The sequence below is a fragment of the Patiria miniata genome, unplaced genomic scaffold (assembly GCF_015706575.1).
Source record: "Patiria miniata isolate m_02_andy unplaced genomic scaffold, ASM1570657v1 HiC_scaffold_2, whole genome shotgun sequence".
Classification (NCBI taxonomy): Eukaryota; Metazoa; Echinodermata; class Asteroidea; order Valvatida; family Asterinidae; genus Patiria; species Patiria miniata.
The window spans coordinates 18,518,551-18,546,215 of record NW_024037058.1 but is presented as its reverse complement, the minus strand read 5'-3'; the positions used below and the strand labels follow the sequence as shown (position 1 = coordinate 18,546,215).

General features: G+C 41.8%; 2 protein-coding genes across 3 annotated transcripts; one reads left to right on the top strand and one right to left on the bottom strand.

The window, feature by feature from the left end:
* The first annotated feature begins 1,168 nt into the window (after positions 1–1,168).
* LOC119726763 (coadhesin-like) lies at positions 1,169–11,314 on the top strand. Of its 2 annotated transcripts, XM_038198604.1 has the most exons (5): positions 1,169–1,552; positions 5,656–5,946; positions 6,364–6,522; positions 7,171–7,356; positions 8,999–11,314. In XM_038198604.1, the coding sequence occupies exons 1-5, from the start codon at positions 1,462–1,464 to the stop codon at positions 9,166–9,168; spliced, it is 897 nt and encodes a 298-aa protein (XP_038054532.1). In that variant the 5' UTR covers positions 1,169–1,461; the 3' UTR covers positions 9,169–11,314. The 2 variants fall into 2 exon arrangements, with proteins under 2 accessions (XP_038054532.1, XP_038054533.1); XM_038198605.1 differs by lacking the exon at positions 6,364–6,522.
* On the bottom strand, positions 10,529–26,969 carry LOC119726761 (coadhesin-like). Its single transcript, XM_038198603.1, has 6 exons — positions 26,255–26,969; positions 20,723–20,860; positions 19,238–19,414; positions 18,335–18,514; positions 13,899–14,072; positions 10,529–13,128 (listed from the first exon to the last, which is right to left on the bottom strand). The coding sequence occupies exons 1-6, from the start codon at positions 26,346–26,348 to the stop codon at positions 12,965–12,967; spliced, it is 927 nt and encodes a 308-aa protein (XP_038054531.1). The 5' UTR covers positions 26,349–26,969; the 3' UTR covers positions 10,529–12,964.
* Between the last annotated feature and the right edge of the window lie 696 nt (positions 26,970–27,665).

Here is a 27,665-nt window from a genome sequence, read left to right as displayed (position 1 = left end):
TTGTTTTCTTATGCAACAAAATCACGGCGACTTAAGAGCCAAAAAAACATCACGAGAATCACAGTCAAGAGTAAGCCCATTCCATCCGTGACCCGAGACGAAGGCGGGGCGGTGGGGGGGGGGGCTAACCCAAAGGAACATTCATGATCTCAACGATAAAGGGCGGGGGGGGGGAGAAGCGGATGTCATCGGCAAACGGAGGAGGGGAGTGTACGTTCGAAACCCCCGAGCGCCCCTCCTTCTCCCCAGCGTACGGGCCTGAGTAATGCGAGCTTTAATGCACTGACATTACTCGGAATAATGATAACGAAACAATGGGTTTAATGTGTTGTTAATTCCTTGGATTTAGCGAAAGCAGGTCACCTTTCAATCACTAATATGGAATGTTTGAACGTCAGTTACCGTCATAGATTTTCAATTTTAAGAGAATATCGCAGTCATTCGAAGTTGAAATTCAGAGAATGATATAATGAAATGTGACACCCCCGATACGAAATGCGTGAGAATGCAAAACATTTTTCAAACTAAAATCTATTTGTAAAAAAAAACGATTTTGAATTATTAGGATTTTACTCCAATAATCCAAACTGCGTCTTCGTGTTTTATTTAAAACAAAAAAAAGATTATCAATTCATCCCTTATCAAATTGGATTTGCGTTCAGTTCTCCTCTTTTTCGCCTTCGGTCTTTGGTTCGAACGGACCATCTTGTGATTTACTCAAACAACAAGTTTGCGGTTCTTTCATTGTTTTTATAAAGACGAAGGATTCTTCGATACGTCGTCATCGGGAAAGAAAAGGTTTCTCTAAGAATGTGTTGACTCATCGTCAATAAACAGCAACAAAGAATATAAGCTACACGAGCTAACATTGCTAATAACGCTCAAAGGGGACATGGGAATAAATGGAAATATGGGGACTTGAAAATAATGTTACTACACAAGAGCCTTAAGGCACAGGAAGAGATACTTCTTGTTATTGCCTCAGGAAACATCCTCAAGCCTTCGATAACTAAGAATGCATATATAACTACTTTACAACAAATAACATTATCTTTCGATTATCCAATGGCCGTATCCCACCGGAAGTCCGCACCATGCGAAGCGGTCAGCTGGGTTATGATTGGACGGGTTGTGCGCGTGTGCGAGCACTTACGTCATAAGCATTTGCCACTGGCGGAAGTGCATCTGTAATAACGAACGTTCGCGCAAGCTCGGCATGCACGGACGTATATTTACGTGCGTACGTGAGTGTAGAAGGCTAACGAAAATTGTACAGCTATATAAAGTGGCTGGAATGGTCCATTCGAGCAGAAACGCACGAGAGAACTAACTCAGCACGGGATTTTTTCTTATAGAACGGTGTTTGTCGTTGACGATTTGTTGTAGATTCGGGACCACACGTCTGCTGCTAGCCCTCCAAAACTTACGGACCTCACGATATCAAACTGCACTGTACTCAGAATGGCTTCATTGGCTACGACTTCACTACTGTCTATGACTCTGTGCATATTACTGCTAGCTATGGCTACGACATCAGTGTTATCAGCACCAGGTAAGAGAGTAGGGCCTACACGTACTTTATCTTGACAAGGTATCTGAGCTTTTTTCCCCCTTACTATCTTTCATTTGGTGTATTTCAGATACTTGGCCTATTGGCTTTCAAATGTCTGTTGCCTCTCAAAGTAGTGGCGACGAATATGGATGATTCTCAAAAAGCAAAATAAATTTTGCTCTTCAGCGAGTTTGGTAAAAAGCCGGGTTTTTTGTGTGTTTTTTTTACCAAGCAACTGATGTGGGAACATTATTTTGCCTTAGTTGGCGAATTTTGGGAGTGCTGAATTTCTTGGCTTGAGGCTCAGCTGTATTTCTTTGATAATTGTTCGTTTGTGTGTTTGTTTACTTGTTTGTTTACTTCATTGAAATGTGTTTGCATCATTCACATGTCCACTTCACTGCTTCCAGTACCACTGCATATTAACTCCCCTTCACCGTTGGAATCCCTCAGTCTCCTGCCGACGGCAGGACTGTCCGACGCATTGAATTTCCCCGGTTCTTTTCAGAAACTCACAAACTCACAAAAGAGATTTGTCACCTGGTGCCACCGTAAATTTTATCTGATCGAGACGTTTTGTTTCCTTGTTTTAAGCTTTATGATTATGAAAAGGAATGAAAAGAGAAAGTCTATAATTAAACGCCATGGTGCATACTTAAACAGCAACGCAAACTCCCTACCTTCGCAAAACCTGGCCTGATATTAAGACACATCGTGATTTATATTACTGTTGTGTTTCTAAACTATGTAGTCGTATTCGTGTTTGTTTTATTACGTGTTGGCCGTAAATTATTGTGTTGTGTGGAAAGACAACCAGACAGCCGTCAGTTAAAATGGAAGTGTTAAACGCACGCTTAATAATAAAGCCACAGATGGGGAATGGCTATATAATATTCAAGAGATACAATTTATGGCCGGTGCTTATTTTGTCATGGGAGCCGGATTGCCAGCTCAACAGATCATGAATCAATGGAACTTAATACGGGCATTCCTTAATACACCGGCAGCATTTCACCGGAAATATAGCGTGTCACACCATGGTCACACGGAGTGATACAACTCAGACATTCACGGGGAGATGTGAAACAAGGAGAGTTTTTGTTCCAAGTGAATGTTTACACATATTATTTAAATAAACAATAAATAGGTTTTTTTTACGATGCGATCTGCTGATAGTACTACTTCTACTGCAGTTTTTGTCACCTATATAGTTGGCAAAGTGCCAAGAACAAAGACAACTTCATTATGCCATGTAGGCCTATGCATGATTCATGTAAGATAGTATAATAATTTCTTGAAATCCGGTCATTGTTATTATGATTCATAACTGTACATAAAAGCAAGCCTTTCTCACTATCGATATTCCTTCAACTCAGTGCCCAAGGTCACCGATTCGCATTAAGCAAAATATAAAACAAACTTGGACTTTGTACGATATCAGTGATAATCAGAAAATGCTGCCATGTAAATTTCATGTGCTACGCGACAATCAGATGGAAAACATTGGCAAGCAGTTACACATCACATGGCAGTGGTAACCTGCGTTCGCTAATATTAATTCAACCCTTTTTCACGCGACACCAAACACGTTACAATGCCTGAGAACTTTTCGCCATGCTTGAGAAATATTGCCAAAATTGTCATTGTCTGAAAGGACACCCATGCTAGAAAATGACCAACATCCGAGGTGAATAGGACTCAATCCTCGAGAGATTTTGGCGGAGGGCCGGTCCTACGTTTTATTCACAAGTTAAGATCCCTGTCAAACTCATGCATTGACTGGCAAACTTCGTGTCAATTTTGGCTTCATAAACTTGGCCGCTAAAACTTCTCGAGATCAGGTCCCCCCCCCCCCCCGCATTTATAGCGCTATAATGAACGGCCACAGTTAGTTTATCAATCATGTGTTTTGGATTTGAATGTTTATTAAACACATCCTGGGATGTGTTTCAATCGTATTGTTGTTGTTTACAATGTGAAACTCTGCCGCACCCTTCCCACTTTTAGGGGCACGGGGCCATCCCACTGGAGGATAGGTTTCTTCTGACTATTGGCAGTCGGCATGGTTCTCATACCAATGGAGAGCTCATCAATTAAGCAAATCATTTCCATTGAGTAAGATTTTGTTTTGACGGTGCCTCCGGTTCTCTCAGGCCATGCTCGGGCCAACCCAAATTCTTCCTCACCGTTTTGTGAATTTGGCAGCAATTCACCTGTGGAAGTTTCACAAAGCAAGATATTGGGAGAATTTGCAGAGCCGCCTAAAATAATTAACAAGTATACAACTGGAATGGATATCGTGACATTTTAAATCCTCTGTTGAATCATAAGATTATCCCATGCACTCTCTGCCTTCGGTCACCCATGTATATAAATCAGGCAAATCCGGATGACAACCGGTACCGGTAAACAAAGTCACGTGACACATTTTATTTTATGATTCACACTGACCTTCACCACTGAACTCGTACTCTGGTCCAGATGGTTCTGAAATTCATCAGGCCAGTGGTGGTCGTGTTATGGTTAGACTGGATACAAGCCGGACTAGATCTATTTGCCACACGAGGATCAGCCTCGGCCGACTTGTTCGACTGAACGGATCGCTGTATGTCGTATCCGGGTCCGATCGGCCGTACGCGCAATGTACGCATGTGCACGTCGGCCTTTTATGCATACATGAAGCGCGTGTACGATGACGGACCGGCTCGTATGTTCGTGTTGCTAAAGTACACTGCTGAAGTACATAACAGGCCTTTTTACAGTCTTGGGTATGCCGGACTGAACTGTAGGGCAGGTGACAAAACTGTTCAACTGTTATGAGCAGGAATCAGTCTTGTACCAAGTCTAATCGTTTCGTGCGATTAAGACACAGTGCAGATGGGAAAGTAACTATAGAAAACTCGGGCTGTAATAATTCTTTAAACCGATTTCGGAGTTGAGGTCACTTTCAGAAAAAAAAAAGTGACAGACATGAGAGAATGTTTTGCTTGTAATACATCGGTAAGGATAAATAAGGAACGTAAAACTCAAATGCCCCTTTCTAATAATTCAATGTACTGGCAATCACTTTAGCTCCAGATCTGTTATGCTCGCAAGTCTATTCGGCCGTGTGCGCATTGACTTCCGACATGGGCTCTTTAGGCTCGCTAGTCCCCGTAGTGTCACGGTGCCAATTGACATAAATGGAAATGAAGCCATAGACACGAATTCCGCGATCGGACACGGCTTACAGTAGCCAGTGAAGTTTAGACTCCCTCAAGAATATACTTCCAGTTTTGAACGCCATTTCTGTGTTTTCCAAATCACGGCCAATTAAGTGTGAGATATGACCACTCTTACAGAAATTAGTAATGGTAGGACAAGAACCAAAACTGTATCCTTGTTTTGCAGCTTTCATTGTTTTGATCGAAACTTAGTTGACTGTGATAATTTTAGCGTTTACTTCAGAGCTGGAGACTTCCGTGTTTGTCGGAAGTTGTAGAATAACTCAACTTTTGGTACTGAAGGTCATGACGCGGCCAGTTGTGGTTTTTATCTTGACATGTGGCCAACATAAGGAACTCAGGAATATCTTTCACGAATGCAAAATACTATTAATCTTTTTTTTTAATTCCTCATGCTAAAATTAAAAACAAAGATGGTCGCCCTCAAATTACAGCCACAATCTCATTATCCGTATAGGATAATGTCATCAACGTTTACATTAAACGTCAAGTGAGAAACGATATACAAGAAAGATGCCCCAGCAACCCGCGTGGATGTTTTGCTAATATGCGTTATATCCCATTACCCTTGTTACCACATGTAGACAGTGCAGTTTTAGATTTTGTCAACGTCACATGATCATTTTGTTGTGCTGTGATTGGTTCATCTCGTCGTACACTTGTCGCATTGGGTTATCTTTGAGATTGTTGACATTGATGATCTGTGGCAGTTGAAGTACGCCTGTTTTGATCGTAACTCACCTTGTTTCCATTCAAACTGTCTGTGCCATTACCGTCACTGAGCCGGCTTCGATCAGTGTTCTCCCCAGTAAGACTCTTAGTAACAATGACCAGAAACATCTCAGCTCATCGCACTGCCATTTGGTTTCACACCACCAGATCGTAACGCCCACTGCTTCCGCCAGCGTTTACCCATCGGGCGAAGGGGCAAGTGCACTGACGAGATACTGGTTCCCGCTAACGTGACCGTCTTGGATCCTAAGGAGTGCTGCCGCTTGGGCGGCAGTGGCTGGTCCGAGAAATCCAACGGGAAACGGTGCCTGGATGCTTGTCTTGAGCCTGAGCCTGAACTTCCCAGGCCGATAGGCGGAGGGGTTGACTCCATCATGGAGTCATTGGAACCCATCCTGGGGTCGATGGAACGCGTGGATGTACAGCAACTCTCAAATGGTACGAAACAAGTATGCTTTTAAATAGTCTAGCCCATTTCACTTTACCGCCAATGGCTACTACGAAATCGTATTGGCGTGGATAGAGGGCGCCCGCAATATGCTGGGTCCAGAAGTAGAGGGCGCCCTGATCTCTGGACAGTAATTACAAACACGCAAAGAAATAGGTTTAATGCAGGTTTGTCGATTGTTTTGAGTAAATGCAAAGAATCATGATAAAATACCTTTCAATGATTGCGTTTCCTGACTTGGAATATCGTCACGATCGAGCTTCTAACATTAACACTCACATCAGATGCATTTGTTTACTTGAACTACATGTATCAGCTTTGCCAGATGTTGTCTGCTCTTCATATTTGAAAAAAAAGTTATGGTTCATTCAGTAAGTCAGTGTTTTGTGGCTGTTTTGATGTGGCAGATAATTTGACTTGGAGTGAGTGGGGATCGTGGTCGAACTGCTCAGCACTATGCGGAGCCGGTAATATCACACGAAGGCGAACTTGTCTACCAGAGAATGCCTGCAACGAGACGATTGAGGAGGAGACTATCCAATGCGACACCAATGTTACCTGTCTAGGTACTGATGGCGTTGTCTTTGGAAATGGAAATAATACATACCGTAGTCTTGCTACAAGGAGTTATTTTGTCGGAGGCTGGGCATGACAGTAACATGAAATTTAAGAATTGTGTACATAACAATGAGGGCGCCCTCTAAGGATAAACTGCCATCATTTAAAAACAAAAGATTAAGTAACTGTCAAAAATTATGTAAAACAAAATCAAAATAAACAAAAAACAGAACCGAATGCAAACAATTCGCATGTCTATAAATAATGGTTTAATTGGGGGGTTTTCACAACCAATTTACCAATTAAGAGTCCTGTCATCAATTTGAGGAAATATTCTCTTGGTCTGAGTATCCGTTGAGCCACCAGAATGGAAAGAAGTTGTCTTTAATATGTTTGAAACATCTACTATTTTCAAAGGTTTCTTCTGTAAATCTAAACCAATCTGTATACACATTAAGGCCTAGCATGCCTGAAATATCAGTAACACGTCCCGAGCCTTCAAGCCAAGATATACAACAAGTTATATTCGATTTGATTTCAAGTTTCAAAATGGGCTGAGGATTTGAGGGCCGTATTCCTCGGCTGAGATGCCCATCTCTAGCAGCTGCTGCCGTCATGAAATGATCGTTCCTCCTTTCTGTTTCTCTCTCTTCAAGCGCCTCGCCCGGTGCACGGTCGGTGGACTGGCTGGAGTGAATGGTCCGAGTGCGACCTTGTCGACCCTTGCAACTCCTTCCAGACGAGTACCCGTACTTGCACCGATCCTCCCCCGTCAAATGGCGGCCGGCCCTGCCGCGGCCCCTCCACGAGGACTCGTCCCTGCAACCTACCACGCTGTGCTGGTAATTATGGTTTCTCTTCTCAGAACTCATCTTTTGCTTGCCTGCTAGCTCTCTGGGCAGATTCGCTAATATTGGACATTCATCGCTTGGTGGCACTGTCTTTCCTCTCTACGTAAGCGGCCAGTTGAGGGCGGTGTTCGCCAAGGGTGACATTTCACTCGGTTTCCAATTCCTGTCTTCGTCATGCGCATATTTTTTACGCAACGAAATGGGAGCAAATGAAGTGGCATTCATGCATGAAACATGAATTATGTTCAATGGCAGGCTTGTTAAACATTCTCTGGTAAAATGACAGTACCTTGATCCAAGCTGATACGACACGTTTAGATAAATTCCCGAACTCAAGTTGCTTCAAGGAACAACCATCCATTCTCCAAACTTTGCCAATGAAAATGCACAATCCCAATTTTGTTTTTGTGTACACATAGCTATTCGTCATGCGGGCTGCCTGGTGTGTCCGTTTTTTGTTTGTTTTCATTTGCCTTCGATTCGTGTTCTTCCTTTTTTTTTCGTTGTTGACACGTCTAGCTCTGGTGTCATTTCGCCTTCGTATACAAACCAGTATGCATGGCGGCCATCTTAGAGGTCATCTTTTGTTATTTTAATTCAGTAGCAATGATGTACAAAAGGTTCACGCATGCATATCTCAGCAAAACAAAGGCATTGCTCTCTCTAAGCTGGGCCCAATTTCATAGCGCTGCTTAACAGCCGACTTTGTGCTTATCGAGCCTCCATCTATTTCATAGGGACTGTTAAGCAGTAAGCACAGCAAAAGCAGGCTTAAGCTTTGAAGAAAACTTTGCTTAAATCAGTGACGTATCAATAGAAATCTCCATGCGCGCGCAACTGTAAGCACATTCACGGCATGAAATAGTGCTTAAGCAGCAGCATGATTTTCTGCTATAGTAAGCACAACTTTTCTGCTTACTGTTTAAAGCAGTGCTATGAAATTGGGCCCTGGTTGCTACGCATAAGGTCTACCCCGTCAAAATGTACGCACTTGGGTTGGTTCCTCGTGGACCTGCATTTCGTTTACGTGATCTTGATTTTTCCCACAATGACCTTATGCGAGATTTGACCTCAGCTATAGTGAGGTCATGTTGTGAATCTCTCTTTAGGACTGATGACAAGGGCGGATCCAGAACACATTTTTTTTTGGGGGGGGAGTGGGGGCCAAAAAAAATGGGACCCCGAAAAGTGGGTCCAAAATATTACGGCGAGGGGTTCGAGGCCCGCTTGAGGGCCCCAGAATTGTTTTGGATTGTAGGTGCTCTGTGGTGCGATCTGAGGCAATTTTTGACCACTTTGACCAATTTCTATTTTAGGAAAAGATGGTAGTGTACGCAGTGCCTGCCTTTATTGCAACGGCCTTTAAAAAGGGGGGGGGGTCGGGACTCTTGTTTGGTTTTTTTTTTTTTTTTTTTTTTGGTTTGGTGGGGTTTTTGGGGGGGGGAGGGGTGGGGATGGGGGTGGGGTGGGGGTGGGTGGCCCCCGTTGGCCTTGATCCGCCCTTGACTGAAGACATCATACGCATATAAGGGCTATTGGTCGAAGGGGAGAGTTGGACCTATGGCTTTCATATGATTTTGGTCAATTATTGATATTTATGAGTCTGTACATTTTGTTTGCATTTTGTTTTCAGCTATAGGTGGCTGGTCAGCTTGGAGTGAATGGTCGGCTTGCTCCGCCACATCCTGTGGGGAGAGAGGAATCACCTCAAGAACCAGAGTCTGCGACGGGGATAGCTGTGTTGGGTTGTTCCTGGATTGGGAATTTTGCACGTTACCAGCATGCAGCGTGCTGGGCTACTAGCTTTCCATCCAACACTTCACAGCAGGCCGGCCGAACGGGACGGGCTTGGCCTGGGGCTAGCGACGGTCTCCATGTTCGTCGGGGAATTGTCACTGTTCTCCCTTCACATAAAGTCTGAGTACCGGTCTTGGGAAAGTATCTTCTACTTCTCCAACCCATTTTCAAGAGAGGTTTAATCAATCAAGTAATAAATGGATTAACTATTAATCAATGACTGCACACGAAAACCCTAAAAGCCTTTAAAAATGAATTCGTCTCCAATTAAAACCAACCTGCATTATTTTATTCATTGTAGGATTCAGGTCAGGCCAGCCGTGGGCATCATGCACGAGTTGTGGCCATTATTGTCGAGTTCCCTGAATGCATTTCATTAATTGTTAACTGTTGAATAAGATGGTGCCAGACTGATGCAGGCATAATGCAGCCTTATTTTACTGTCGTGTTTTTTTTTATCTGGCTTAACATTAGGGAATGTTTATGATTATGATATTTGATATTCTTAATTGAAGCAGACTGGAATTAATCAGAAATTAGTTTGCTTTCATTTCTCCTCGCAAGTTCCAAAACTTAGGATTTGACCTCACTTTCAATTCAATATGGCCGACTCGCGTATAAGGCCTGTGGAAGAAGAAAAGGTATTTTATTGGGGAGCCGAGCTGCATTGAGACCCGGATGGTTACAAAGCTAGTACAGCACCAACACCGATGATCTTATCTAAATTATCTTAAAAGGGTATCTTAAGAATATTTGTCTGAGTGTGAAGTCGGTCATGTTTTAAAGTAAATTGTATTTTTATTGTAAAAAAAAAGGTGACTTTATTTTATTACATACCAAAGAAAAGTGTATCTGAAAGCCAGGAGATTGATGTCCGCAGTGGAATGCGGGTGTAGGAAAGATTGTAGTTTTATTTGCACGGTAGTATGACATATTTTAGTTTGTACGATAAAACAATACTTCTTTAGTACAGTAACAGTTATACAGCCGGTTTTTGGCATGGTCATCAGTCGCTAGTTATAGTTTTGGGCATCTCGTTAAGCAGCTGTGTAACGCCCTCTATGAATCATTAATTCAACTATTCAAATTATTTATGCTATCGTTTGTGTAAAAGTCACGTCATCCTCAGTTATACTACTAGATACACAATTGTAATTTTATAATTGGTCATTGTATTCCCATGTTTTGAAGTATTTAAGAGTTTTTGCTCAAATTCTCTTGTGTTTAACTGTATGTGTATATTGCTAGTACATATCTGAAGAAAATAATGTATTTTGTTCGCTGAAATTACTGCCTTCAAAACACATTCGTGTTAACGGTCAGTTTCTGTCATGCGAATTAAATTGCGTTACAGCTGAAACAAAAATTTGTCAAAACTATGTTCATTTTTAATCTAATAAACGAATGATTTCCAAGGGCCCATGACATAAATTTGAATTTAAATAAAGTTTCTACTCATTTAAAATGTATGAAAACAACTTGACATCCCTTTTTGGGTAATCTTATTGAAAAGTGCACTTCTTTTAAAAAAAAAATAATAATAATAAAATAAAATTCTATGCTTCTTCGGTTAATGAGGGTGTTGTTGCTGCTGTGATATCACTTCAGGAAGACACTCTTCAGTTTAGGGGTATTCTGTTCCAATTGCGCGCGAACCCAATATTTGTTCATTGAAAACGGCGTCACTTCGTGAGAAAACTTTGCTCATTGGCTTACTGTCATGTACTGAAATAACAAATCAATAAAGAAAAGAAAATCTGCGTCAGCAAAATATCAAAGTTCTGGCAAATTTTTGTTCTGAAATAGCCAAAACATTGAGTTTTCCGCCTGAAATGACATCACAGTTTTGCTCATGAATATGCAACTTTGCATTAGCATAAAAACCAAAAGGTTACCAAAATGCCCTTAAAAAGAAGGCAAAATGAAAATCAAAAAAATAAGGTTAAATGGGACACATTTAAACCGCATTTAAAACATGTCATTACATGGGCCTTTTAACTTTATATTTCCGCATTTTCGTTTTGTACCAAAGATCGCAAAATTACGAACGTGTTTCAAATTTGAGATTGTTTGTTTATCTCTTCAGTAACAAATTACAACTTACTGTTTTTGTGACAGGAGGTCACATTGATTAAATACAAATAAATTATGTGAGTCCGTAACATATTTATTTTATGATTGTTTGTCAATCTCGTACATTTCTAAATTTCTTGTAAATAAAGTGGTTTTTTTTCTGAATATTAATCACCTGAACAGCAGAGAAGGGATTGATAAAGAAAAGTTTCGAGGTTGGACTAAAGCCATTCCAAGAAAAGACAGCTGCATTCATATTCATCAAATCATAATGTTGGATAACAATACATGTACTTTTAATACGCATATGTTGGATAAAAGAAAATACAAGTGTTACTTAAAAACTTAATTTAACAAAAATATAGCAGTTACGTATAAACAATATAATGGACAGTCGTATTACATTATGTACAAAACACTAACATATGTTAGTAAATGTGCTTAGACAATTTCTAAGATCAGCAGCGCCATCAAATACGGGCAATTCCCAATACAGCACGCCACCATGAGGTTGCCATGGAGAGTCCATTTTTCAAGTTTACACCGGTGCGTTCGTTTAGCTCTCCCGGGTCGACACGGGTCAGCCCCGTGCCGTTCGATTAGCTCTGACGTCATTCTTAGGGCTCACCCGGGCCAGCCACCACAGACCCTGCTCGTGAGCAGAGTCACTGGTGGATACACGCCACACGCATGCGTTGGTCATCCCTAGAAACGGTCAAACATGGCGGCCGGACAACTTGAACTTGAGTCTGAAGCCCAGTAAATTTAATTGTTCATTGCGATTTTAGAGGGTATAATATTCCAGCCCAACTTTATCGAGTAAAAACAGTAAATCCCAAACGAAGAGCCAGCACGAAACGGGCGTTTTGTCAGTGGCTACGGCCACGGCTACGGGCGTCACGTGAGGATCGTGATGTCCCGCAGTTGAGCGTTCCATTAGCCCGGCCGTGGTGGCTAATATATATCTGTCTTTACCCGAGTCGATCCGGGTGAGCTACTCGAACGCACCCATTATCGACAAAAATACGGTCCATTTGCTGCGGATTCTACGAATTGCAGTAGACAACTTTAGAAAATCAATTGAAGATGGGGGCACAGGGCTGTGCTCACAAATACAATCACATGAAAGTGGCAAAAAAAAAAGATGCTCCAATCATACGGTTACGAAATTTAAACTACTGACTGGAAAATCTAACAATTTCTAATTTCCAGCGCCATCGAAATTCGGGCAATTCGAAATTCACTGCGCAGTGCGCCACCAAGAGTTTGCCACGGAGAGTTCATATTGCCCAGTGCATTGTGGGAGATGGTCGACAAATTCGCAGCGCGGGACATTTCAAATTGTTCGTTTTTATCCTGTAGTGAGTAGTTTCGTAAGCGTATGAATCGAGTATCTGGTAAGTGGTTACCCCTATCTTTTCTTTTTATCAATATTGTGCTTTTTTTGTAAGGCGGCAGAACGCTATGCCCCAATCTTTGACAATGATTAGCTCAAGTTGCCTACAGTCTTACAGACACTCATTTAAATGGGCCATGCCATGTTGTGTCGACCGTAAACTTAAAAAAAAAAATAGACTCTCCGTATCAAAACCCAGTGTGGCGCACTGCATTGTGAATATTGACTACTGTCGACCGTCTCCCACAATGCACTGCTTTCCGTGGACCTCTTGGTGGCGCACTGTATTTGGAATCGCCTGCAATCCCTATCCACTCAGTTGACCGAACTTCATTAGCACTCTTGTGTACACTCTGTCCTATCCATGAATTGTCCGGGACATTGTTCATTGGTACCTCCTTGGCATACCCTCGATCGAAACTTGAGACCGGCGTTCATCTCGGCCGTGCACTCCGCAGCCCAACACGTGGTCCATGAGCTCCATTCCGACCACATAGCTGACAAGAGGTGTGACATACATTATATTATAACACCTGCATAATTATATTCAGATTACTGTACCTGATTAATACATCAAAATAAATAGAAGAGTATGCTCTTTTCCACTGCTTAATAAGTATTATAGCAATAAGTGAAAAGATGTGCCCTTATTTCGTGATTCCTGTCAATATAATTGCCCTTCCAAATATTATTTTTTGTAGTTACCTCCGCCAAGGAGGTTATGTTTTCATCGGATTTTGTTGGTTGGTTTGTTGGTTGGTTGGTTGGTTTGTCTGTTAACAATAATAACTCAAAAAAATATGGACGGATTTGCATGAAAAACAATTGGGTTGGTCCTCATACAAGTACAAATCGATTCGACTTTGGAAGTGATCCGGATCTGGGTCTGGATCCAGAAAAAAATTTTTTAGGATTCTTCCATCCATTTATGCGAGTATTTATTTATTTTGTTTAATTTTTTGATTGGTACTGCACCAAACATTTGGGGTGTACAAACAATATGGCGGGAATTGTTTAGCATCGGTGGAGGTTAGCGCTCTCTGAGTGCTTTCTAGTTGATCGATACTGTTATTGACACTTTCCGAACCAGAACCCAGTTTTCCCAATCAATAAAAACAGAATTTATCGTATTTTTATTAATTTGATTTGAAAAAAAATCTAACCTTTAGAAAAATTGATAGGTTTCATGATTTTTTTTTAATTGGGTAAAACAAAAATCCGGTATATTGCAAAAAAAATATAAATAAATAAAAACAAATAAACTTACGTGGGCAAGCAGATGAGCTGCATGAATTCGTTTCAACCTCGTCCCCAACGCAGTCCAGTCCGCCATGCTCCGGTGCGGGATTGATGCAACTGCGCGTGCGTACGGTTTGACCCCCACCGCCGCAGGTCACCGAGCATGCGGACCACTCGCTCCAGTCGGACCATCCTCCATTAACTGAATCGGATCGGATCAAGACGTAATCACATTAGTACCGGTAGGCCTATCCTATGATAGTTTTATCAGTCTTGGTCAGAGTCATCTAACTGGCATCTTAATTAATCTAGATTATCCTCATAATCGAAAGATTTTAAAGTATTTCTGGTAGGCCCTACCTGTTGCTTAATAATAATAATATAGGTTTTCCCGGCTATTTTAACACTTGTATCACACGAATTCCCTATATCGATACCTTAATTTCGTCCCCAATCATCGCCAAGCTCACTTCTCAATTTGAATTTCAGAAAGCCACCAATAGATTTCATTTAAGGTTCAGTATAATTCAAATTGTTAGCATTCCGATTCGTCCAAAATCTTTGAAATTCGTCTCGTGAAGCAATCGGCGTTGAATTGACAAAGCAAATTCGTTTTTTGTCATTCGTTTTCATGTTGTTGTCATTACATTTCGTCCCTGGTGACCTAAATCGTATACGATTAGAAAATGCGCCCAATATTTAGACTTATTTGAAGAATTATGCGTATTAAAACAATGATAATTCAACATGTATTTACTGTATGTATAAATAGAAGTAGTTAGCTGTAAGGTATGATTTTTTATTTCTGTGTTTCACAATTAACATTAGAGTCAGGAATTGACATTTCACAATAGGCACTTATGACATTTAATTAATGCGCAAACAAGTCCAAAGACGGGCACATTTGTAATCGTAACGTTTTAAGTCACCAGAGACGAAATGTAACGACAAGAACATTAAAACGAATGACAAAAAACGAATTTGCTTTTTCAATTCAACGCCGATTGCTTCACGAGACGAATTTCAAAGATTTTGGACGAATCGGAATGCTGAACTATACTGAACCTTAAATGAAATCTAGTGGTGGCTTTTTGAAATTCAAATTGAGAGTTGAGCTTGGTGATGTTCGAGGACGAAATTAAAGTATCGATATAGGGAATTCGTGTGATACAAGAGTTAAAATGGCCGGGAAAACCTATAATAATAATAATAATAATATCTAATCCTTGTATAGCGCCAAATCCGTCAAAATTGACGCTCAAGGCGCTTCACAGAAATAAAAATGAACCAGTTAAAATTTAAGAACAAACTAAAACTTATACAAAGAAAAACCTTTAAAAAACTAGGTGAACAATTGAAACTAGATTTATGTTTGTGGACAAACACAGGGCTGTTTCGGTATTTTTTTGTGACGTGTGACATGTAAAGTTTCAAGTATAGGTTCCATCAAGGAAGGATATGTAGTTCTGTTTATAGTAAATGGTGGCATATACTATGTGATTACATTCTCATAGGGCCTTGAATTATGACGTCACATGTCACGTGATGACGTCATGATGACGTCACATAAATTGTTATGTATAACTATAATTACTTTTATGAAATAACAAACGGGCCTATATATGAGACTTGTAGGTTTACAATGGTGGACAAAAAATGGGAGGTTTGCGGTAACACCATGTGAATGATATCTCTTTTTTGTTGTGTGGTTCTGTTAAGGAGAATGGACGTCTTGCACGAATCTACAGTTCTGAGTCTATTCTCCGACTTAACCTAAAACAACAATAGTTTATGCAAATAAGACACCTGATTTTCCACAATCTCCACATTTGTGAATCAGTGTAGATTCGTAATATATACAATCTATTCAACTTTGCCTGGCCCTGCGCTTTCATCGTGACAAGATGCTATTGTTAACCCTTCGGATGGGTGCACATCTTCTGTTTCGTTCATCACATGCAGGCAGTGCATTTGTCCTGGAAAGCTAGTGATAGTTACTGGTGTATAGTGCGAACACAATGTCTATACTCCTTACTCCCAAAGCCAAATGGAGTTTATACATGTATGTTACAGCCACGGGATGTATACTGGATTCTGAAAACTATTACATGTACATGCTTTTGATGCTATATTTCATCTGCTAGCTATGAGGAGTTTTAACACCAACCGCAAGAAAAAGTTTGACAAGCGACTCATTTGTGCACAGAGGTCTTTGATTTGTGGAACCATGTGTCATTGCCCATTCAATGGAGAACCACATTGTTTATCTTGATATTTATTATATGGAGTACACATCGGAATATCACCATCTCACTCGTCAGAGGAAATAACTTTGTTTGGAAACTACATTACTGTGGAATATATTCTGAGAAGTATTGATTTGGTAAGTTTCATTTGATTTCTTAAGTTATTCGTCCATTCTCTTTAGGATCGTCCTTCCGTTTAATGGTCTTTTTTTCACTGGTCAGTGATAAATAGACTGAGAAATAATGATGAAACTAAAATAAAATGGGTTAAGACTAGATGTGAACATAAACTTTAACCAAGGGATATCCACTGATTCTTTTTTTTTTAATGCGAGTTTAAAGACAACGATAAAAAAAAAGTCAGTCAAAATTTAAACAAAGAATTAAAGATAATAATTTTTTTTTGTAATTTAAAAAGACTAAAAATTAAAAGAAACGGAATTAAAAAGTCATTAAGAAGAATACTTTACGCTCGACCTTAAGTAGAAATTGATAATCGCCACCATATAGAATTAAAAGTACCAGCTCGGCAAATTGAAGAAAAAAAATCCAAAGAGAACATTGTGTGTAATTAAAAAACAAAGAACTAAAATAGAAGGCTATTTCTTTAAATCAGGTACATGTCAAATTCGTTCGAAAAAAAAAATCTTTCGGAATTCGTACATTGTTAAGTACCTTTGAAAAGTCCATTTCTTTCATTTTAAAGTGGTCTGTGACTTTCCCCTGAGTCCCGTTTATACATGGAGTCGTTTGCAGAGGCTATTCACAACAAAAACTGTAGATTCTTAAAATGATCTAAAGTAAAGTGTAGATACGTAAAATAATCTACAGTAAACTGTACATTCGTACAAATAATCTACACTTTTAACAATAGTGTGACGTCACAGAAATAGGTTAAGCTGAGAGAACCAGTTGTTTTACATCGACGTTTAGAACGGGCCTTTACAATGCATCAATCCGGGCACCTTATCAATTCTATCACGAAGGCCCCCTTCAATGGCGAAATCATTGTGCTAGCTAATGGTCAGATAATCAGTCGAATGGGAAGTTGCTTTGTACAATGGCGTGCTCAATGATTTCTCCATTGAAGGGGGCCTCGTGAGTGTACAGTGATCACATGCCTGGATTCGTCTATGGGCATACCGAATCATAAGAGGGCGCTCTATCGAGCACCAAGAACGAATAGCACGGGACAAGTTCGATCAAGGACCATAGTTTTGACTAACTCTGATCGAACGCATGCTAGTCGACGACGGTTGGACTAGTCTATCTAGTCAACTATAGTCAGAACCAGCCTACCCCTCGGCTGGGCCCAATTTCTTGGCTCTGCTTAATAGCGAAAAATCCCTTCTTAGTATGATAGCAGAAAATTCTGTGCTTACGGCAAGCGTATTTCACGAGTTAGCAAGGAATTTTGGCTTCTGTGCATGCGTACATCCCGTAACTAAGGAATCTGTACGTACAGGCTACTACATATTTTTTTTTCTGCTAGCGCTGTTGGCACAAAATGGTGATCGTTAAGCGCGGAATTCTGTGGTTAGCAAGGCCATGAAATTGGGCCCTGGTCGCGCCATGATTTATAGTTGGTTATCAATAGCAATGGTCATAGCATAGTGCAGAGGAGACCAACTATAAACAAAAATGGTGGGAAAAAACGAAAACTGTGCGTGCTAAATTTCATTTTCATGGCATAGTTTGTCCATGTTAGTGTACACTTCTATCACTTTTGTTACCGTTGTGCAATGTTTGATGTTAATTATGATGGCGATTATGTAAGGTGTCCAAAATTACGAACTCATTATTATTTGTGTAAATAAACAGAAACTTCAAAGTGTTGAACTAATTGATTAGCCGATGTGCGGCCGCCATTTTCTCAGTGTCGTTGAATTACAATAGTTCGACTAGACTCGTTCGCATTTCAACTTCAGCGCGCATGCGCTAGGAACCGTGACCCACTAGTTAACCATTGGTCCTTGATCCAACTTGCCCATGAGTGCAGAGGGCATTTTTCAAATCTCGACTTCGTCTCCAGCATCGGCCTCGTGTCTGGCCCTTTACAAAATACTTCAAACATTGGCTTTGTATCGTAAAGGGATGTTTCCGAATCTGCAAATTGATTACATCTCCAAAGCCAAGGGTAAACCGTAATCCAATGAATGAAGCAGAACCGGCTACAAAACCCAAATCTGAGAAATGGCATAAAAAATCGCACAATCACCTGCTAGGCACGTGACGTTAGTATCGCATGGGTGCCAGTCTTCGCTGGTTCCGTTACACGGAGCCCCACCATACTGCGGTGCAGGGTTGGTACAGGTTCGATGTCGCGTGACGTAACCGACGCTACAGAAAATAGAGCAATTCTGCCATTCGCCCCACTCACTCCAACGCCCATTCACAGCTTTAAAAAAGTTAAACAAAAAAATAATTCAATTGGCTGTGATTACTTGAAATAAAAAAGCATAATGTGGCGGTCGAAATCTCTACCACAGCTCTGAATGAGTGCGTTCGATTACTTCCCCCGCGCTTACAGTCGTGCAAGTGCGACAGCGTTCGATTTACCTCTAACGTGACTTCTCGCGCTTACTCGAGCCTGGCCCAAGTAACCGTCTCGCCAAGCCGGTTACTTGGGTAAGTATCCCATAAGGCCTTGCAATAAACATGGCTGCCAACGTGACGTCCGGCGGGCGCCTCAGGCCGTGTCCGAAACGGGCTTTCATAGCTACGGCTACGTCTATTGTCGGCGCGTCCCCGCGTATCTTTAATGGGCGCGGACCTAGACCTAGCTCTAGACAGTCGATTCTGATGCAGCCTGTGTCATGTCAAAGTTCAACTTTCCAGCTCTTGCACGAAACTTCACCCGAAACCGTTCGTTTATTTAGCTCTGCGCATGTCTGTCATCACGCGAGGAGCCAGGCTCGAGTAAGCTGGGGGAAGTAATCGAACGCACTCTTGATGAGTTTGTACCGCGTTAATAAGTTGCTGTCTTGCAACAACCATGAACTATTGGGAAAGGTTGAACATGTGGAAAAAAGGTGTTATTTTTAAAATACGCTTAAGCGTATCAATATCAGATATTTAATAAGACCAAGCAGACAGTTGACATTTCCATATCATTGTATACCTTCGCAAGTAATATTGGTATCGCACGATTCCCAATCTTCGCTGGTCCCGTCACACGGAGCCCCTCCAAACTGCGGTGCAGGGCTGGTACACGTCCGATATCGCGCCCTGTTTCCGACACCACATAATACAGAGCAATTCTGCCATTCGCCCCACTCACTCCAGCTTCCGTCCAATACTGCGAATGTATTTGGGGGATGAAGGGGTGTCAGTTGATATATTTTGGTATATACACTGTGATTTCCGGGACTTAACAGAAATTCAAATTAGGTTTTGCCCTTCACCGACGTTTAAACACTGTGTACTCAGTGTGTTACCTCCCGAGTGAAAGTTGGAAAAAATCACTCGGGTGGAACTCGAACCCACGACCTCCTGCTTTCTAGTGCAGATGTCTTACCACTCGACCACCGAGCTAACGGGATCGATCCAAACAGAAATTGGAAAAAAAATATCAATTCAGTGGGAATCTTGCTCACATAATGGTCTGTCCTCCACGATATTGGAAAAGTCAGGATGCAGCCCTTATATTAAATTGTACAGACCAGATTATGTGTACAAAACATATATAGGTATCGGGAGATTAAGGATGCACCGGGGTACCCTGTATTAAAATTCCCATAGACACCAGTGCTAAATGGTCATACTTCTATAATGCTCAGAACTCCCAACATGTCATCTTTCATTTTCTTTTCAATTTTTGGTGGGTTGACCAGTTGACTTTGCGAGAGATTCTCACCCAAAGAAGACGACCCTATATTTCTCAAAGCAGAAAAGTTGCCGTCTTGAAAAACGATCGCTCCACAACATAATCGCGCCACTTTCGAGTCCAATTGCATCCAAAATGCTCATTGCCATATCTCTTCAATTCCCCAATTTTATGGCTCTCAGAACTCTAATATGTAATTTTTGAGGGTATAACTTTTATTCATGAGCTCGGCGGATTGGTTTAGGCCTAGCAGGTGTGCGCCCTTAAGTCGACAACCTCGTTCCCATGGATGCATGATTGTGAATGAACGCGCAAGTAACTCATGGAGTCATGTAGGATCATTTGCGTTTATCCCAAAGGTAATACACCGAATTATTATCAAAAAGCTTACTTAGATTACAGATCGGCATGGTACTAAACTCCCTGTGAAATTATTCCGTCTGGCTTGATGTCATAATTTTAGAAGACATCAAGAAATTGTAGGTGATTTCCAACGATCAGTCAATAGAGTAGACTGATATTTGGGACCACAGAGTGCAAGGGACAAAATCGTGTTCCGTGATAAAAAACAAAAAGGCTGTGCATGGCCTTTCCTTGTTTTCTCGAAAAGAGTAATGCCCATCGAGCTGAAACTTCAACAGGGTAGGTTTTGAACATTCTTCAACGGATTTTTAGTGGTGGCATTTTGGGGAACGAACAAAATGCATGAAAAGAAATTGATTATATATACCTTTAAGGTTTTATTTGTGCTTTTATACTTGTGCAGTCCTTAGGACTCACCTGGACCGCAATCTCGTGTCATCGAGCTCTCACCAGGACAGCCCGGGTTAGCTGCTGAATCCACGAGGCACGTCCGATCCCTGTTTTGAACACCCGAGACTGCGCAGTCGCTCCATTCACTCCATGCACTCCAAGTATCTGTTATATATGGGGAACGAAACAACATTATCATCTCATCTCTAGTAGGTACAAAACTGTGGGGTACCAATAATTTCGGTTACACCTCTATGTTCCGCCACCCCTGTGTTCCGACACCCCTATGTTCAGACAAATCAACCTATGTTCCGACATCCCTATGATCCAACACCCCTATGTTCCGACACCCCTATGTTCCGACACTCCTATGTTCCGACTTCTCAACCTATGTTCCGATACCCCTATGTTCCGACACCCCTATGTACCGACTGCACATATTCCTATCCCTATCCCTAACCCTAACCATCACCGGGAGTAACACAATCTTATGTGCAGGTTGTCGGAACATAGGGATGTCGGAACATAATGGTGTCGGCACATAGGGGTGTCGGAACATAGAGCAGTCACCATAATTTCACGCGATTAAGACCAACATAATTGGTTCTGAATAAAGTTTTGGTCTTGAATTAAATTTGGTCCGCAAAGGATTTAGTTTTGTGGCTCGAAAACTTGGTGGGTTTTTTTTGTTTTTTTGTTTTTGCACAATATTTTGATATTGTCTTTGAACCCAAAAATGGGTATTTGGTATAGTAAATATTGTTTTTAACTTTATGCCGCTTTGGCATTCTATACCTGAGCATTGCGTGATCATCGTGAGACAAATATCTTTGCAAATTTCTGATTTTTTTCCCCCAGTGTTTAACATTTCCCTGGATAAGCATTATAATTATTCAGTTCTTTGGTACCGATGAAGCGGCAGTGTGATTGCGCGAACTTACCCCAGTTCATTTAACTCAGAGATGATGTGTAGTCTGACAGGGATGCCTGAGTGTTTATTATTTGTTTACCCGACTGTATTTATTGTATTTGCAATGAAGCATCCGCACAAAACGCTACATCCGCCGGATATATTGCAAAGTGCATGTCACACCATAAACCTTGCCCTGGTTATAAAGAGATTGAGATATGGGGCGGTACACAAAAACTGCCTATTCAAACACGAATCTCGCCTGTCAGTTTAGATAACTGAAGAGACTTGAACTTGTGACAACCAAATTTTCTTCGAACTCCTAGCTCTTCATTAAATAATTGCTGGTATGGTGGTTTATATTTTGCGTCGACAGCTGTATGAAATTAACCCATCATAATGAGATATCGCTAGCTGTATCCGGTTTTATATCGGTGGCAGCCCGATAGTCATGTGTGCATTCGGACTACCGAACCTTCGGATTAAAGAACCTTCGGACTATCGGGCGCACCCATCCGACTTGAACCGGCCGATGAGCACAGGCAAATTCGGTAAACAGATTGGGAAGATGATTCGATTCTGTTTCTTTACACGCACTCAAAACAAGTCACTTGTTTCAGGCGCGGATCCGGGGGGGGTTGGTTGTCAACCCAACCCTCCCCCCCCCCCAGCTCTGTCAAAAAAAAGTATCGTACAAATTCCTAAAAAATAATGCGAAACACCCCCCCCCCCCCTGCTGTGAGTGTGACACCCTAAAAAATTATACTGATATAATGTCCTCCTGTTCAAAATACGGTACACCATTCTATAATCTAGTGTTAATAATCGTCGAATTTGAACAGCGCCCCTATTGGAATATGGTACCAGCCCCCCCCCCCCCCCCCCCTTCCCCAGTTTTTTATTTTACGGAGGCCAAGTGCCCGGAGAAAAAAACCTGTGTACATTTTCAGATTTTTTTCTGATGAACCACCCCCCCCCCCCTGCGAAAATTCCTGGATCCGTCCCTGTCCGTTTATTTGCTTATAATAAACCGAATTGTTGGTTATTTTAAAGTATAAAGCATTTGGAAAAGTTGGAATTAATACGCCATGTCGTGCTTTTAATGAAAATTCCCTTAGGGGAGTTCGTCAAACTTTTCCAGCGGATAGTCAGTTAGGGTTGGTTTAGTTCATTCGCAAACTGAAGACCTGTCCTTGAACTAGAGAAGGTTGATTCTTTGCCAACAGCTTCCGAAATAGTCTAAATTCCACCGTTTCAGAATGGTTATGTCAGATTTGCTTGGCGTGAGAACTATACCAAGCACTTGGGAAACGGAACTCCCGCTGTACTAATTCCGGAATTCATGAGGAGATTTTGTAGGGTTTAAAATGCATGTGTATTTTCTGGGTAGGTATAGCACACGTGTGTGGTGGGGTTTATCTATGATGTAAAATACAGTTGCAATATGAAACGCTCGTCCTTAAATGTTTTACCCAATGGTGTCCAATATATTCATTGATACAAACGGCGTGTGTGTTGTGATTGTAGACATTTTTTATTCATAAATGGCCGCAGAAAGGTAGTTGTCACGTTTGTGTCGCCAGTTGGGTTTTTTTTTTGGGGGGGGGTCTTCTTCCCTTAAAGTTGCATACCCCCTGCTCTTCAAAAATAAATTTTAACTAACAAAGTTTCAATGTTTAAGTTTTGTTCTCAAGAAAAAAACCTACTTTATTCCGATTATGGGCGTCTGCAACCCTCTCAAAATAGGGCTTTCATTTTGCGCACAATAAACCCGCCCTACGAGAGCCGAAATTGTTGTTTTGCAGCCAATCATGAGTGCGTTCGATTAATTCCCCGGTGCTAACTCGTGCAAGCGCGACAGCGTTCGATTTACCTCTCACGTGACTTCTCGCGCTTACTCGAGTCTGGCCCAAGTAACCGACTCGCCAAGCCGGTTACTTGGGTAAGTATCCCATTAGGTTGCAGACCAGTAAGTCGGTCCGAAAATGCCTACGCCGGCCAAATCACGATTTGCATGCCGTCAAAATCTTCAGTATTTGAGCATGCTGTGGGCCATGAACTTGAGGGTTTGTAAAAAAACAAATGGGTGGAAGCCGTGCACAGGACTGTGAGCTTGTAGTTCCGTTCAATTTGGATGAAATTGGGGCCCTTAAAGCGCTCTATTTTGCAATGGAGTGTAGGCATCGTTTTTCAAAATGGCGATGGGCTTCAGGACTATTTTCAGGGATGATCATCTTCGGATGGAAATTTCTCAAAAGTCATCAGTTGACCCCCCAAAAATTGAAAAGAAAATGAAAGATGATGAAATAAGCTTTAATTTGATGTGTGTCTCGAACACTTTGGAGAGTTGTGAGTATTTTTCCCGAATGTACTGGTCTGTAACCATAAGGCCATGCAATAAACATGGCTGCCAACGTGACGTCCGGCGGGCGCCTCAGGCCGTGTCCGAAACAGGCTTCCAGAGCTACGGCTACGGGTCCATTGTCAGCGCGTCCCCGCGTATTTACCTGGACCTAGCTCTAGACAGTTGATGCAGATGCAGGTGTGTCGTGTCAAAGTTCAACTTTCCAGCTCTTGCACGAAACTTTACCCGAAACCGTTCGTTTAGTTAGCTCCAATGCGCATGTCTGTCATCACGCGAGGAGCTAGGCGCGAGTTATTAGCTGGGGGAAGTAATCGAACGCACTCAACTCGAGTTTTTGGGAAGAAGTTATTCACTAACTGAACGTCGATGGATTTGTTTTCGTTAATGTCTCATTCAAAGGTGAGTAACCTTATTTATTGCTATAGGAACATAGCAATTGAAAAAAAAATTAATGTATTTTTTTTCGAGATGAAACGAATTAGGCCTAAGCTATTGTAGACAGGTCCGAACACATAGCTGTACATCTACGGAGGCCCTCACCATGGCAAAAGCATTGTGCTTCTGTTGTGCTAGTACAAATAACTGCATGCCCCGTGACGAATTAATCTGAACAATAGCTGGCTCAGTGCCAAATGAGTGTGCACGTGACAATGTACAACAGTCACCAACCACGAAATAATTTCATACATTTCAAGTAATGACAAGAAGGAAAGCGGGCAAATTTCAGTTCCTCCTTGCCTTCTACCCAGTACCTACCCACGTTCGACATAGTGACTTTAATTGTGAAGATCGCAAGCCTATCCGGGAAGCCTTGCTTGTGGTGAGGTTAAACGGAAGGCAACATTCTTCCCGTCACCGATGTTGAAAAATATAACCTTTTGACCGCTCGACGAAACATGTTGTTATGCAAACGAAAACATGTGGATTTGATAACATTCTCTACTCATGTTTGATATCCAGTATGGCAGGACAGAGTGGGGAGTGTAGCCTAGTGATTAGGGTTCTTGACTCTTGATCAGTGGGTCAGGGGTTCGAATCCAGCTGATGCATCGCCATATCGGGGTAGTGTGGCCTAGTGGTTAGTGTTTGTGACTCATGATCAGAGGGTCAGGGGTTCGAATCCAGCTGCTGGTCATATGTTGTGTCCTTGGGCAAGCCACTTCATCCCCACTTGCCTCTCTCCACCCAGGAATACAAATGGGTACCGGCATTAGCTGGGGAGTAACCTGCGATGGACTAGCATCCCATCCAGGGGGAGTAGAAATATTTTCAGTTGTTTCATGCCACTGAAACCGGAGATAAACGCCGGACTGATGGGCCACATTGTGTCAGACTTTACTTTATTTTACTTTACTTACGGGACCCAGCTCTTTTTTGGGGAGGGGGGGGGGTACTTAGACCCGTAACCCCGTTGATCCGCCACAATATGTGTCTTTATATACATACATGTACAGGGTGCATAAAAAAGTAATCCAAAAATAATTGGCTAATAGCTTGTGAAAGAATAAAATAGCTTGAATGAAGAATAGTCGATTTCCATTCATACATTATTTGCATCTCTATTGTCTCAGAATGGCTGCGCATCAATTAGTTCTCGAGTACCCGACCGCATAGGTCATCGGGAGCCGGTTCCAGATTATGGGATCGGGTATACCCGTAAGTAAGTTTACATATTTACTTAGTGCCTTCTCAGACAAAGGAAAAGAAGGGTTTTGTGCACCGTTTGGGGGGAATTTTCAATATTAAATCCAGGCTGAGGCTACATTGAAAATCAAAGCAGATTTCACGTTTATGTGCATTTTAAAGTTGCAAATCCTTTCACTCACATATTCACACTTGTATCTTGCTGCACTGGTGCACACATTTCAATCTGAACAACACTATTCCTGTGATTAAAAATTGGGGGGTTGGGTTTCTTTCACGGTACCCGTGTTTTACTTCAATAGGGTACCCGGTTCCTGCACTACACAGAAATGCACACCGCTTGCACCAATAGGCCTAAACCAATTAAGTCGAATAGCATAATCTTTCATCACAAAATAAACATACGATCAAAGTACTTAAACACTCCATTTTCTCGAGAATTTGTCACAAATGTCTTCTATAAATTTCTCCATAGGGTCTGAAATGAGCCCCTCGGCATCTTTCACCTAATTATAATTTATTGTATCCATTCCCAACCCAAAATGTTGCGCCAAAATGTTGCAACCCAAAATGTTCCGAACTCGATATTACTATTAACTATAACCCTTCTGCGCTGAAATCATGTGTACCACAAGCTTACCTGCTGTTACCAAGCGTCCTGAGGTGCTGAAAATAACAAGGAACACGAAGACAGATGGCAGCATTCTCAAGAATGCTCCTCGTAAGAAGTCCATGGTGTGTTAGCGCGCGTCCTGCTTGAAGTGTTGCCCTGCTTGATAGATCGTCACGTTTGTTGGCCGTGCGCTTAGGCCTGGGCAGTTTGCCAGTTTGCGGTACAACTAGGAACGGGACGTGGTTTTTGGTACTAGTTGAAAGCTTGTATAAAGGGAGGCTCGAACCATGAATGGAGTAAATCTGGCGATATCTCTCACTGTCGGTTCTGAGTATTGGTAGAAAGTGACACAGCTTGTACACTAAAGGGAAGTTCCGTTGCGGTTCAAAACACAGGCAGAAAACTGAGAACAGGTGCATTCACTGTCCAAGTTTCAAAACTGAAGAAAGACGGTTGTACCTATACGAAAGAGCTTCCCATAGGCCTACAACGTCAACACGTTTGGGGGTCAGTCGGTTCTGTTGTGTCAATTTATGTCTTTACGTGACTTAAATGACCATGACACTGCATGCCACTTCCGAACGTCATCCCACCCACCAATTGACGTACTTGGCCGACATTCCAGCGAATTTTTCCAAACCTCGGTATGAGCCCGGTTTCGGATTCAGTTCGGCTCCAGAGGAGTTGAAATGTTCAAACCATAGAGCTATATTAAATTACTGGAGCGCTAACTCGATGTACAAAGTAATGCCTGGTGGGCGCATATAACCTGTGGAAAACTCGAAATTTTGTACGGCTTTTGTACGGCTATTTGCATATCTGCGTTTGTATTCCATACCGATGCGTCATCGAAGCCGATACGCCCAAAACCGAAACGCACGATCAGCAAATGAGCGTTTCATTTTGCTCTACGCAAACAGCGCAGCGTGTGCGCGTCCCTCCGCTGCAGATGCTTTTCGCCGTGACATTTTTGAACCGTCATGACGCGCTTAAGTTGTTTGCGTATCTTCTACTTGCGCGTTGTGGAACTCGAGAACCACAGCTACGCTATTTGCCCACCAGTATACTTTGAAATGGGGTTTTGACATCACTTGGGCAAGTAACAATATCCACCTCATAGCAACTGTGGAGAGGAAGGCACCTGAGGTACTAAAAGAGCGAAACCTCACAGTAAACATGTCAGAGACAGAGAAACACCTCATCAGTAGAAACGGAAACAACACCAGTTGGAAGAAATGCAAATACTTGGGATCTTTACTCGACACTGAGCAAGATATTACCAGGAGGAAAATACTTTCGATGGCATCTTTCAACAAAATCAGGAATGTCTTCAACAGTGATGCAATCTCTAACAACACGAAACTCAAAACATTCCGCGCCTCTTCATAGCATCTGTATTTCTATACAACAGTGAACTATGGACAGTGACTAAGTCACT

Coding starts and splice junctions, on each gene's coding strand:
- LOC119726763 (XM_038198604.1), top strand. CDS start 1,462: ATGGCTTCATTGGCTACGACTTCACTACTGTCTATGACTCTGTGCATA. Junction 5,947..6,363: donor TGTACAGCAACTCTCAAATG/GTACGAAACAAG, acceptor TTGATGTGGCAG/ATAATTTGACTTGGAGTGAG. Junction 7,357..8,998: donor CAACCTACCACGCTGTGCTG/GTAATTATGGTT, acceptor TTTTGTTTTCAG/CTATAGGTGGCTGGTCAGCT.
- LOC119726761 (XM_038198603.1), bottom strand. CDS start 26,348: ATGGACTTCTTACGAGGAGCATTCTTGAGAATGCTGCCATCTGTCTTC. Junction 19,415..20,722: donor GACACGAGATTGCGGTCCAG/GTGAGTCCTAAG, acceptor ATACATTCGCAG/TATTGGACGGAAGCTGGAGT. Junction 14,073..18,334: donor TAACGTCACGTGCCTAGCAG/GTGATTGTGCGA, acceptor GATCCGATTCAG/TTAATGGAGGATGGTCCGAC.